Source organism: Macaca nemestrina, unplaced genomic scaffold, assembly GCF_043159975.1.
Source record: "Macaca nemestrina isolate mMacNem1 unplaced genomic scaffold, mMacNem.hap1 Scaffold_173, whole genome shotgun sequence".
Taxonomy (NCBI): domain Eukaryota; kingdom Metazoa; phylum Chordata; class Mammalia; order Primates; family Cercopithecidae; genus Macaca; species Macaca nemestrina.
In genome coordinates, this window is record NW_027257656.1 from 10,132 (window position 1) to 23,869 (window position 13,738).

Below are 13,738 nucleotides of genomic sequence, written 5' to 3' on the forward strand. Positions count from 1 at the left end.
CGCCCGCCACCACGCCCGGCTAGGTTTTTTTTTTTTTTTTGTATTTTTAGTAGAGACGGGGTTTCACCGTGTTAGCCAGGATGGTCTCGATCTCCTGACCTCGTGATCCACCCACCTCGGCCTCCCAAAGTGCTGGGATTACAGGCTTGAGCCACCGTGCCCGGCCAACTTGCTTGAATTTAAGGCGGAGCCACCCTTAGAAGAATGGGCTTAAAAGGAGGGTTAGGGAGCAGACACCAAGGAACACAGAGAAAGGTGCCAAGAGGAAGTAGTTACCTGAGAGGCTCTAAGACTGCCTCTGAGAGCCCACCAGTGACCCGACCGTCGGGTGCTGGAGAAATGTGGTCACCCAGACACTTTGAAACACTTTCTGTGGTTTATAATAATAATAATTATTATTATTAACTTTTTTTTTTTGAGACGTGGTCTCACTGTCTCCCAGGCTGGAGTGCAGTGGTGTAATCTTGTGTCCCTACCATCTCCGCCTCCCGGGTTCAAGTGATTCTCCTGCCTCAGTCTCCTGAGTAGCTAGGATCACAGGCGCCCACCACCATGTCCGGCTAATTTTGTATTTTAGTAGAGATGGGGTATTTTGTCTTTCACCATGTTGGCCAGGCTGGTCTCGAACTCCTGACCTCAGGTGATCCGTCTGCCTTGGCCTCCCAAAGTGTTGGGATTACAGGTGTGAGCCACTGCACCTGGCCCATCGCGGTTTATAATTAGAGATTATCTGCTAAATGATGTCCTGTCCTCTCCCTCACACTGTGAGGTGAGGTCTGTTTGAGTCACGTCTGTATTCCCCAAACCCGGGACGGTATTGGGCTCAAATCCGTTCAGAAATGATTGACTGAATGAATGAATAAATGAATGAATACGTTTGGAGTCTCCTCTTCCCACTCCGCCCTCCCTCGTTCCCTCGTTCCCTCCAGCCCCCCAGGGACTGCCCAGCCCGCCTCCCACCCCCGACCCGGGAACTCCAGGGACTAGAGCGGGAGGGGCGGGGAGGGTGGGAGGGGCGGGGAGGGTGGGAGGGGGCGGTGGAGGCGGAGAGGTGGGAGGGCAGGGCTAGGGAGGGCTGCTCAGGGAGCCGGAGCCGCGACCAGGAGGCTGGGAGAGCCCCGCCCGCGCCCCGGACGTCTGCGCCGCGCCCCGCGCCCACCAGAGGGCAGCACCACGACGCGCGCGGACAAGGCTGAGGCGGGAACGCCCTCACCCCCTAGCCCCGCCCGGAGCCGCCCGGGCCCCGCCCCGCCCACGAGTACACCCCCGGCGCCGGCGGGGAAACTGAGGCCCGGCGCCCCCGACCCCGCGGCCCGGCCCCACTCTGGCTCTGACGTCAGCTCCGTGCCCCAAATAACTTCCTCCCCGAGTCTCTTACGCCGCGGCGCCGCGCCCACAGCCAGGCGGCAACACCGAGACTGTCACCACGGCCCGGCCTTCCCGGAGCCGCTTCCGCCCCGCCTGGTGCCGGGAAGCACCCGTCCCACCCGAGGGACGGCAGCCGGAGCCAGTGTCGGCCACCTGGGCCGGGCTGACGCGCGCCTGGGGGACTTCTGGGGCCTGGTGTCCCGGGAGGAGGGTCGCTGGGGCCAACCCCGGACCCCGCCCCATGTCCCATCGCCTCCCCTGCCCTTGGCCCCACAAACACCCCTGTCCCTGACTTTCCCACCAGCGCTGCCTAGCCCCACTGTGTTCCGTCGGCGCTCAATAAAATACTGAATGAGGCCGGGCGCGGTGGCTCATCCCTGTAATCCCAGCACTTTGGAAGGCTGAGGACCGATCACGATGTCAGGAGATCGCGACCAGCCTGGCCAACATGGTGAAACCCCGTCTCTACTAAAATACAAAAAATTAGCCGGGCATGTTGGCGGGTGACTTTAGTCCCAGCTACTCTGGAAGCTGAGGCAGGAGAATGGCTTGAACCCGGGAGGCGGAGCTTGCAGTGAACCGAGATTGCGCTCCAGCCTGGGCGACAGAGCAAGACTCCGCCTCAAAAAATTAAAAAAATAAATAAAATAATAATAATGAATGAAGCTGGACGGACTTCGCGTGCACCGCGGTCAGCTTGGGGTGTGCTGGGTGTTCAGGGTCCAGGAACCAAGGCCAATGGCACCCCGCGCCGCGCTGACTTGAGGGGTCTGCCCGGGGGTCTCAGGGTTCAGGGCCAGGTCACAGAGGAGTCGGCTCTGGGCGCTTCCTTCCTGAGGAGAGGAGCTGGACAGGCCGGGCCATCGGGTTGGGCAGCATAGCCGGGCCTGTGCTCATCTCCAGCATAAAACTCCATTTCATGGAGCCTGCACCTCGCTCCTGCTTCAACACTTCTGCCACCGCCGACCCCAGCCCTGTGCCCCAGCCAGGCCTGAGGACATGAGGCGTCCCGCTGCGGTGCCGCTCCTGCTGCTGCTGTGTTTTGGTGAGTGACAAAGGTGCAGGGTCGGGGAGCTGCAGTCGCCCAACAGGCCCCGCTGCACTGCCTGAGGCTTCAGCTCAGCCCCCTACTCCCTGGGACAGGCCAGGGCTGTGGGACAGGCCATCCCTCCTGCCCCTGAGCAGGTGGGAAGGCTCTAGATGTGTCAACTGGGGAGCCCAAAGTGGGGAGGGCAGGGTGGGAGGTGTGCACACAGGCCGCAGAGGACCCCACTGCCATAACTGGGCAAGGCCTCCTCCCATGCCTCTCCGTGGGCTCTGGTGTGCCAGTTCTGGCCAGGCTCCCTGCTTCCTGCCACTTCATTCTCTCCAGCCTCTCCCCCCATTCTCTAGGTGAGGACAGAAGCCTCGTATGTGCAGGATGTGAACTCAGGCTCCAAGTGCCTGGACCATCATTCTTGGGGTGGGAGGGTGGCCGAGCCAGGGCTGCTGCCTGTGCCTGGAAGCCCCAGCAGGCTGGCTGCGGGCTCAATAGAGAGCTGGGGGCAGGGGGTGCAGGTGGCAGAGGGCCCTATCCCCTGCTGACAGAGGAACTGGCAATGCGCCACTGTGCCGTCTCCCAGTCCTGGGTCAGGGATAGCAGGTGCCAACCAGGGGGCCCCACCTGCCAGGTCCTCCCTGCAGGTCAGGACACTCTCTGTCAGGGAAACCCTCTCACATTCCTGGGCTAGCCTGGCCAGCCCGGCAGCCACCACACTTCCCTGTCCTCAAGTCACCTCCCGGGGCTGGGTCGGGTCATCCCAGGCTGCAGCTTAGCCAGGACTCCTGGCTTCCTAGTTCTCCTGGGCAGGAGGGCACCAGAGTGGCCCCTCTGGCCCGGCCTCCCCCACCCCATCCCCCCCAGCCTCCCAGCACAAGGATGATGGTGCCTTCTGAGCGAGCCATCTGCACAGAAGGTGGAAGGCAGTGACTGCCCCTGAGCGGGGTGAGGAACCAAGGTCATTGCCAAAACTCTTGGGCAATGAGTTTAGCAGTTGGTTCACCAACAGCTATGACCAGAGGCTGGACTCCTGGATGCGTCCTCACCCCCAGCCCCAGGGTTGCACCCCCACCAGGTCTTTGGCTGGCACCCACTAGAGTCCTAGGCTTCACCATCCCCACCAGCTACCAGCGAATCACAGGCCCAGGCCCCAAACAATGCTCCCGACATCCCCGGCACCCCTGTCTGTTGCTTCCAGCCCCCACAAGGCGCCCACCCTGGAGGGCTCAGCTCTCCACATCACCCATTTCCGATCAGCCCCCACAGCCTCACTTGTGTCTCTCCACACATTTCCTGAGCTCAGGTCCCCCAGACGCAGCCTTTGCCTTCTTGGAGCTCCTGGGCTAAGATAAGACTTGATTCTGGCTCCAGGGTGTTGTAGGCAGAGCTCCCATCAGAAGGACAGAGAGCTAGAGAGAGAGTATGGGGCTTCCAAGATAGACAATGCAAGCAGCAAGGAAGGCTTCCTGGAGGAGGCAGCATTCAGTTGGGCCTTGATCTCTAGATCAAGACTAGGACTTGGCTGGGCGCCGTGGCTCACGCCTGTAATCTCAGCACTTTGGGAGGCCGAGGTCAGGAGATCGAGACCATGGTGAAACCCCGTCTCTACTAAAAAATACAAAAAATTAGCTGGGCGCGGTGGTGGGCACCTGTAGTCCCAGCTACTTGGGAGACTGAGGCAGGAGAATGGCATGAACCCGGGAGGCGGAGCTTTCAGTGAGCTGAGATTGTGCCACTGTACTCCAGCCTGGGTGACACAGTGAGACTTTGTCTCAAAAAAAAAAAAAAAAAAAAAAAGAAGACTAGGATTTACAGAGACTAGGGGAAGGGCATCCAGATTGTGGGGTGAGGGGAGCAAGCACTCACAGGCCAGAAGACTCTGCCTAAATGAGAAGTACAGGGTTACTTCAGGAAGGAAGGATCTGCACGGGGAGGAGGCATCGCTGGAGGGGGCAGTGCTCAGGCCGGGAGCATAGAGACACAGCTTCTGCAGACTCCCAGAGGGTGAGAAGGCCTGACAGTATGCGCTCTTCTGCAAGCAGGATCCTCAGGCTTGGAAGGAGCAAGGGGTCGGGGTTGGGGGGGGGTCAGGGAATAACCCTCCTGGGGGTGTTTGCATTTTAAAAGGGCACCTAATTAGCACAAATTAATGAGCAGAGCATCCAGGGCAGACTCTCCATTTCCCGTTGCTCCTGACCCCGCATCTGCAGGGGACCCCTTTGCCTGCCCTGCACCTTCTCTACCTCCTCCTCCTGCCCATCCACAGCTGCCCCCTCGCAGCTTGCTGCCTTATTGTCCAGCACCCCCCAGGGGTGTCTCTGCCCACCAATGGTGTTGGGGAAGGTGCCCCCCAGACTGTGAGCCAGACAGGAAGGAAGAGGATGCCGTAAAAACCCTCGGGGTGCTTGAGCACTCCATGGCCACTTCCTGTCCCCACAGCCCCTTGACTTCAGGGAACTGGTTATCTTTTCCAGGCGGAGCGAAGACATGGTCCATAGCAGCCAGGCTGGGTCCCAGAAGGCACTGGAGGTTAAGGGGAAGCTGAGGGCCGAGATGTGGGGAGGTGCCTGTTCTAACCCCCCGCCCAGCTACGGGCAAATCTGCCCCCACAGAAGCAGACGCACGGAGTGCAGGGGTGGTGAGAGGACTCAAGGCCAGGCAGTTCCAGGCTTTGCTACCCCTGGGGCTGTACACTGTGGTCCGGACTGGGGTCTCCAAGCTGGGGTAGAGGCTCCAGTGTTTGGTTAAAGGCCCAGCAAGAGGTCCTTTGTGTCCTCGGTGTGGGAGGCAATGTCCCATCCTTGGTTCCCCTGAACGATCCCATACCTTACTTCTCTTCCTGGCCCCTCACCGTATCCGCCCCAAAGTCCCCCTTGCACAGTCCAGCAGGGGGTCCTGGGTCTCGCCTGCAGAGCCTGCTGCATGCCTGGGAGAGGGGTCAGCTCTTGGGACTCTGGAATCTTGACAAGGCTGATCTCTGGTGGCCAATGCAGACCACTGTACCTTCTCTACCCCCCTGAGGCCAGGGAGAAGCCTGTGGGGCTCAGGCCTCAGCCTCAGGACCAAAGTGAGACTTGGGGAAGAAGACCTGCCCATTCTGGAGCAGACTGTGAGAGAGCCTGGGCAGCTCAAATGCAGAGACAGTTCCCGGGCCTCTTCTGCTCCAAGCTGTTCCAGGAGAAAAGGCCAACCCCACAGTGTCAGGGCTGAAGGCTGGACCCTCCCCAGAAACTTCCAGACAAGGATGGGTGGGGAGTGTGGAGAGAGAGAACCCTTGCCAGGATGAGAAGGGGACATCTAGCCTGGGGATCCCTTCACTGGCACCTCCTGACCGGCTCCCCATGTGGCAAGGAGCATCCACCCTTGCAGATAAGCTCTGGCCCATGGGCCTGGGCCTGAGCATATGGCAGAGCCAGCCCTGGGGGGAAACTGCAGGCCCTTGGGCTCTCCTGTGAGGTCCCTCTGTGGACTGTCCTTCTGGAGTCCTCCGGAGCAGGGGAGGGTCAGTGGAGAGGGGCTGCATGGTTGGGGAGGGTAGGCCAGGCTGCACCTGGCCTGGCTGATCACCCTCTCCTCACTTCCAGGGTCTCAGGTGGCCAAGGCAGCAACAGGTAAGCACCCAAGGCCCTGGGGTGGGAGGGACAGGAGCCGGCTGGACTGAAACAGGGACACTCACACCGAGAGGGAATTTGGAACGCAAAGGGCACTGGAGAATTCCAGAGGAGGGGAAAGTGGGGGCTGCGTGGAACTGGAGCCCAGAAAGGAGAGGAGGAGGAAGGTCCACATGGGAGCAGGATGGCCAGCACAGAGCATTGAGGCGCAGCGCAGGACAAGGGTGGCGGGGTCTGAGGATCACCCTGAAAAGTGACCGGCCCCCTCTGGGTGGCTCCCTTGCAGAGGGCATGACACCCGTTCCATCCTTCCAGGTGCCTGTTTGGGTCAGGCCCTAGGACAAGACCCTTCCCGGGTTATCTCAGTGTCTCTGTGGCCCCCACGAGGCAGCTGTTAGGTTGCCCTTCCCCGCATGGAGAGCCAGACTCAGGGGGCAACTAGGGAGGGTCTGCCTGTATCCCAGGCTGCCCAGAAGCTCAGGCCTCGCACTTCCCCAAGGTCTTCGGGCAGGTCAGGGGCAGGAGGGCCGAGGACTGGAGTGTGAGGCTGAGGGCTGAGCCTCGGCCATGGAACCAGCCCCAGTGAGCGCCCCCACCCACACCCCATGCTCCCCCAGCCTGTGGGCACACCAGGATGCTGAACCGAATGGTGGGCGGGCAGGACGCGCAGGAGGGCGAGTGGCCCTGGCAAGTCAGCATCCAGCGCAACGGAAGCCACTTCTGCGGGGGCAGCCTCATCGCGGAGCGGTGGGTCCTGACGGCCGCGCACTGCTTCCCCAAGTGAGTCCGCCCGCCCCTGCCCCCGCCCGCAGCGCTGACAGCGCCCCGCGCGCGGCCGGTTCAGCACCGCGGACAGCGCCCGCCGCGCCAAGTCCTGCGGGTGACCTCCCTGGGGGCTCCTGGTCCAGCCCCGCCTCCTTTCCAGCCAGATGCTTCCCTTAGGTCCAACCCCAGGGCTAACTTCCAACTGCAACCGCTGCTCCCGCCCGCGGGAGGCGCCTCGCACGGCCTCCAACCCCCTCCATCCCCTCCACCCACTCCCTGTGGGTCCCTGCGGAAGCCGCCGGCAGGTTCTGCACACCGGCCTGTCCTGTCCTTTCCCCATCCCGCATACACCTCAGCTCCACGACACTCTTCCCAGGAGGAACTCTGCTCACAAAGCCCAAGGACCAGACAGAATGGCCCTTCCTCCCCTCACCCACATGAGCCACCCCAGAAAGCCCTGAGCAGAGGCCAGGCCACCCAGCCCTCTGCCGTGTATGAACCACCTGGCCCCACACCTTCTGTGTGTCTCAAGTTCCTCACCTCACACCTCACCACCACAGCTCTAATTATTTTAAACCCCACATCTTTTTCTTTTTTCTTTTTTCTTCTTCATCTTTAAAAGAGTATCATGACAAAAAACCCACATCTTAAATTCAGATACTCATGGCCAGGCACGGTGGCTCATGCCCATAATCCCAGCACTTTGGGAGGCCAAGGCGGGCAGATTAGTTGAACCCAGGAGTTCAAGACCAGCCTGGGCAACATAGCAAGACCCTATCTGTACTACTTAAAAAAAAAAAAAATACCCAGGTGCAGTGGTGCCTGTGGTCCCAAGTACTCAGGAAGCTGAGGTGGGAGGATGGCTTGAACCCAGGGGTTGGAGGCTGCAATGAGCGACAATTGTGTCACTGCTCTGCAGCCTGGGTGACAGAATGAGAACTCTGTCTCTAAGGGGAAAAAAAAAATCAGAAACTTGGGCTGAGAGAGGGCAGGTCACCTGCCAGAGGCCCACAGGTGGTGCTGGCCCTGCTGCACCTGGAGGGTAGTTCTCTCCCAGCCAGCCTTTCGGGTAGGCACTGTGGCTGTCCCCATAGCACAGATGCGAAAGCTGCGTCACAGAGAACTTGTTAGGTGACTTCCCCAAGGTCACACAGCGGCCAGGGGTGGAGGTGGAAATCTGAGGAGGGCGGTCTGGCTTCAATGTAAACATGCATCACTGCTACACCTGGCTGTCCTAGAGATGGCTCTCAAAGACAGCATGCAGAGAGAGGTGTGGGGCACGATGGTGGCCAGAGAAGGAGCCCCAGCCCCTCCTGGGCCTGTCCCCACATGAGGGGCAGCCTCACACGGCCTCTCTGCTTCTCCCGCCAGCACCTCTGAGATGTCCCTGTACCAGGTCCTGCTGGGGGCAAGGCAGCTAGTGCAGCCAGGGCCGCACGCTGTGTATGCCCGGGTGAGGCGGGTGGAGAGCAACCCCCTGTACGAGGGCATGGCCTCCAGTGCCGACGTGGCCCTCGTGGAGCTGGAGGAACCAGTGTCCTTCACCAATTACATCCTCCCCGTGCGCCTGCCCGACCCCTCGGTGATCTTTGAGACGGGCATGAACTGCTGGGTCACTGGCTGGGGCAGCTCCAGTGAACAAGGTAAGGAAACACGGCTAGGAAATAATGAGGGATGTGCCTCAAGAAGGCCCAGGGCGGCTTGGGGGCCACTCTGAACCCACAGTCTTCCTGTTGCTGTATTAATACACACACCCGGTCTCTGTTCACATAGGTGGGGCTGAGGGGAGCAGCAGCAGACCCAGAAGGAAGAGGGGGTGAAGGGAGACGGGGACAGAAAGGGCCCAGCCTGCTGCCTGGAAGGAGGGAGGATGTCTGCCCCACAGTGCCCTAGGCCAGAGATAGTCTAAACATGAGGAAAGGGCAGGCAGGAAGGAGTGGTGGTTCCCGAGGCCGTGGGTTCTTGATGAGGAAGTCTGTTGAGCCCCGGGCCGTTCTGACCCTCCCCAGACCGCCTGCCCAACCCGCGGATCCTGCAGAAACTCGCTGTGCCCATCATTGACACGCCCAAGTGCAACCTGCTCTACAGCAAAGACGCCGAATTTGGCTATCAACCTAAAACCATCAAGAATGACATGCTGTGCGCCGGCTTTGAGGAGGGCAAGAAGGACGCCTGAAAGGTGGGAGCAATGTGGTGTCCACGGGGACTCAGTCCCCGCCTCCGGGCCCAGGGCAGGGTGGGATCATGCCCTGCTCCATGGGCTGTGCATTCCACCAGCTGAGCAGCTTGCTTCGAAAAAGCAGATTCCGGGCTGGGCGCGGTGGCTCATGCCTGTAATCCCAGCACTTTGGGAGGCTGCAGCAGGCGGATCACGAGGTCAGGAGATCAAGACCATCCTGGCTAACACGGTGAAACCGTCTCTACTAAAAATACAAAAAATTAGCCAGGCGTGGTGGTGGGTGCCTGTACTCCCAGCTACTTGGGAGGCTGAGGCAGGAGAATGGCGTGAACCCGGGAGGCGGAGCTTGCAGTGAGCCGAGATCACGCCACTGCACTCCAGCCTGGGAGACACAGCGAGACTCCGTCTCAAAAAATAAATAAATAAATAAATAAATAAATAAATAAATAAATAAATAAATTTTATAAGCCTACAATTAAATACATTATATTTAAAAAAAAAAAGGTAGAGGCCGGCGCGGTGGCTCACGCCTGCAATCCTAGCACTTTGGGAAGCTGAGGCTGGTGGATCACCTGAGGTCAGGAGTTCAAGACCAATCTGGGCAACACGGTGAAACCCCGTCTCTACTAAAAAAATGCAAAAAAATTAGCTGGGCATGGTGGCGGGCGCCTGTAGTCCCAGCTACTCGGGAGGCTGAGGCAGGAGAATGGCGTGAACCGGGAGGCAGAGCCTGCAATGAGCCAAGATCATGCCACTGCACTCCAGCCTGGGCAACAGAGCAAGACTCCATCTCAACAAAAAACAAAAAACAAAAAACGAACATACTATAACTTAAAGAAACAAAACAAAACAAAACAAACAAAAAAAACCACCAGGCGTGGTGACTCATGCCTGTAATCCCAGCACTTTTGGAGGCCGAGGCGGTGGATCGCCTGGGGTCAGGAGTTCAAGACCAGCCTGAACAACATGGTGAAACCCTGTCTCTATTAAAAATACAAAAATTAGCCAGGCATGGTGGCGGGCCCCTGTAGTCCCAGCTACTTGGGAGGCTGAGGCAGGAGAATGATGTAAACCCAGGAGGCAGAACTTGCAGTGAGCTGAGATCCGGCCACTGCACTCCAACCTGGGCGACAGAGTGAGACTCCGTCTCAAAAAAAAAAAAAAAAAAAAAAGAATGGACTTGAATATTAATAACTAAGGGCCGCTGGCCAGGTGCAGTGGCTCATGCCTGTAATCTCACTTTGAGAGGCCAATGCAGGCAGATTACATGAAGTTAGGAGTTTGAGACCAGCCTGGGAAATATGGTGAAACCCTGGCTCTACTAAAATTACAAAAATTAGCTAGGTGTAGTGGTGGGCACCTGTAATCCCAGGTACTCAGGAGGCTGAGGCAGGAGAATTGTTTGACCCTGGGAGACAGAGGATGGAGTGAGCCAAGATCACACCACTGCACTCCAGCCTGAGTGAGAGAGCAAGACTGTGTCTCCAAAATTAATAATAATAATAATAATTAAGGGCATTTTTAGAAGTTGGATTATCTTCAATATTTAGTCATTAATTTTCTCTTAAAAATTTGGGAAACATTTTGCCTATTCCTCAAAAAATTAAATGAAGAATTCCCATTTGATCCAGCAATTCCACTTCTGGGTATATTCACAAAAGAATTGAAAGCAGTGTCTAAAACAGATATCTGTACACCCAAGTTCAAGCATCATTATTCACAAAAGCCAAAAGGTGGAAACAGGCTGGGCACGGTGGCTCACGCCTATAATCCCAGCACTTTGGGAGGCTGAGGCGGGTGGATCACCTGAGGTCGGGAGTTCGAGACCAGCCTGGCCAATATGACGAAACTCTGTCTCTACTAAAAATACAAAAATTAGCTGGCCGTGGTGGCATGTGCCTGCAATCCCAGCTACTAGAGGGGCTGAGACAGGAGGAACGCTTGAACCTGGGAGGCAGAGGTTGCAGTGAGCCGAGATTGTGCCACTGCACTCCAGCCTGGGCAACAGAGTGAGATTCTGTCTCAAAAACAAACAAACAAACAAACAAAAAACCATAAAAATCTTTCTGGATTTTAACGTCCTCTTCATTTGTTGGGTGGTTGCTGTGAGGAAGGGGCCTGTTCTCAGCCTTGGGTCCGTGGGCTCCAGGCACAGGGACATGGAGGCGAGTCTGGGTTCCTGATTCTCTAATCGCCGGCGTGGCTGTGCCTTGTTCCTCAAGAGCCCAGCTTTCCCTGTCGTCCTCTTGACTTTTGTCACTTGCTTGAATTTTTTTTTTTTTTTGAGAGGAGTCTCGCTGTGTGGCCCAGGCTGGAGTGCAGTGGCCCGATCTCGGCTCACTGCAGGCTCCACCTCCCGGGTTCACGCCATTCTCCCGCCTCAGCCTCCGAGTAGCTGGGACTACAGGCGCCCGCCACCACGCCCGGCTAGGTTTTTTTTTTTTTTTTGTATTTTTAGTAGAGACGGGGTTTCACCGTGTTAGCCAGGATGGTCTCGATCTCCTGACCTCGTGATCCACCCACCTCGGCCTCCCAAAGTGCTGGGATTACAGGCTTGAGCCACCGTGCCCGGCCAACTTGCTTGAATTTAAGGCGGAGCCACCCTTAGAAGAATGGGCTTAAAAGGAGGGTTAGGGAGCAGACACCAAGGAACACAGAGAAAGGTGCCAAGAGGAAGTAGTTACCTGAGAGGCTCTAAGACTGCCTCTGAGAGCCCACCAGTGACCCGACCATCGGGTGCTGGAGAAATGTGGTCACCCAGACACTTTGAAACACTTTCTGTGGTTTATAATAATAATAATTATTATTATTAATTTTTTTTTTTTTGAGACGTGGTCTCACTGTCTCCCAGGCTGGAGTGCAGTGGTGTAATCTTGTGTCCCTACCATCTCCGCCTCCCGGGTTCAAGTGATTCTCCTGCCTCAGTCTCCTGAGTAGCTAGGATCACAGGCGCCCACCACCATGTCCGGCTAATTTTGTATTTTAGTAGAGATGGGGTATTTTGTCTTTCACCATGTTGGCCAGGCTGGTCTCGAACTCCTGACCTCAGGTGATCCGTCTGCCTTGGCCTCCCAAAGTGTTGGGATTACAGGTGTGAGCCACTGCACCTGGCCCATCGCGGTTTATAATTAGAGATTATCTGCTAAATGATGTCCTGTCCTCTCCCTCACACTGTGAGGTGAGGTCTGTTTGAGTCACGTCTGTATTCCCCAAACCCGGGACGGTATTGGGCTCAAATCCGTTCAGAAATGATTGACTGAATGAATGAATAAATGAATGAATACGTTTGGAGTCTCCTCTTCCCACTCCGCCCTCCCTCGTTCCCTCGTTCCCTCCAGCCCCCCAGGGACTGCCCAGCCCGCCTCCCACCCCCGACCCGGGAACTCCAGGGACTAGAGCGGGAGGGGCGGGGAGGGTGGGAGGGGCGGGGAGGGTGGGAGGGGGCGGTGGAGGCGGAGAGGTGGGAGGGCAGGGCTAGGGAGGGCTGCTCAGGGAGCCGGAGCCGCGACCAGGAGGCTGGGAGAGCCCCGCCCGCGCCCCGGACGTCTGCGCCGCGCCCCGCGCCCACCAGAGGGCAGCACCACGACGCGCGCGGACAAGGCTGAGGCGGGAACGCCCTCACCCCCTAGCCCCGCCCGGAGCCGCCCGGGCCCCGCCCCGCCCACGAGTACACCCCCGGCGCCGGCGGGGAAACTGAGGCCCGGCGCCCCCGACCCCGCGGCCCGGCCCCACTCTGGCTCTGACGTCAGCTCCGTGCCCCAAATAACTTCCTCCCCGAGTCTCTTACGCCGCGGCGCCGCGCCCACAGCCAGGCGGCAACACCGAGACTGTCACCACGGCCCGGCCTTCCCGGAGCCGCTTCCGCCCCGCCTGGTGCCGGGAAGCACCCGTCCCACCCGAGGGACGGCAGCCGGAGCCAGTGTCGGCCACCTGGGCCGGGCTGACGCGCGCCTGGGGGACTTCTGGGGCCTGGTGTCCCGGGAGGAGGGTCGCTGGGGCCAACCCCGGACCCCGCCCCATGTCCCATCGCCTCCCCTGCCCTTGGCCCCACAAACACCCCTGTCCCTGACTTTCCCACCAGCGCTGCCTAGCCCCACTGTGTTCCGTCGGCGCTCAATAAAATACTGAATGAGGCCGGGCGCGGTGGCTCATCCCTGTAATCCCAGCACTTTGGAAGGCTGAGGACCGATCACGATGTCAGGAGATCGCGACCAGCCTGGCCAACATGGTGAAACCCCGTCTCTACTAAAATACAAAAAATTAGCCGGGCATGTTGGCGGGTGACTTTAGTCCCAGCTACTCTGGAAGCTGAGGCAGGAGAATGGCTTGAACCCGGGAGGCGGAGCTTGCAGTGAACCGAGATTGCGCTCCAGCCTGGGCCACAGAGCAAGACTCCGCCTCAAAAAATTAAAAAAATAAATAAAATAATAATAATGAATGAAGCTGGACGGACTTCGCGTGCACCGCGGTCAGCTTGGGGTGTGCTGGGTGTTCAGGGTCCAGGAACCAAGGCCAACGGCACCCCGCGCCGCGCTGACTTGAGGGGTCTGCCCGGGGGTCTCAGGGTTCAGGGCCAGGTCACAGAGGAGTCCGCTCTGGGCGCTTCCTTCCTGAGGAGAGGAGCTGGACAGGCCGGGCCATCGGGTTGGGCAGCATAGCCGGGCCTGTGCTCATCTCCAGCATAAAACTCCATTTCATGGAGCCTGCACCTCGCTCCTGCTTCAACACTTCTGCCACCGCCGACCCCAGCCCTGTGCCCCAGCCAGGCCTGAGGAC

At 58.6% G+C, this 13,738-nt stretch overlaps 1 protein-coding gene across 1 annotated transcript; it reads left to right on the forward strand.

The window, feature by feature from the left end:
- Positions 1-2,367: 2,367 nt before the first annotated feature.
- Positions 2,368-8,959, forward strand: LOC139361319 (serine protease 27-like). The gene is made up of 5 exons (XM_071089937.1): positions 2,368-2,413; positions 5,992-6,018; positions 6,636-6,798; positions 8,155-8,426; positions 8,793-8,959. Exons 1-5 carry the CDS (start codon positions 2,368-2,370, stop codon positions 8,957-8,959), a joined length of 675 nt encoding a protein of 224 aa, XP_070946038.1.
- Positions 8,960-13,738: the final 4,779 nt, after the last annotated feature.

Coding starts and splice junctions, on each gene's coding strand:
- LOC139361319 (XM_071089937.1), top strand. CDS start 2,368: ATGAGGCGTCCCGCTGCGGTGCCGCTCCTGCTGCTGCTGTGTTTTG. Junction 2,414..5,991: donor CCTGCTGCTGCTGTGTTTTG/GTGAGTGACAAA, acceptor CCTCACTTCCAG/GGTCTCAGGTGGCCAAGGCA. Junction 8,427..8,792: donor GGGCAGCTCCAGTGAACAAG/GTAAGGAAACAC, acceptor GACCCTCCCCAG/ACCGCCTGCCCAACCCGCGG.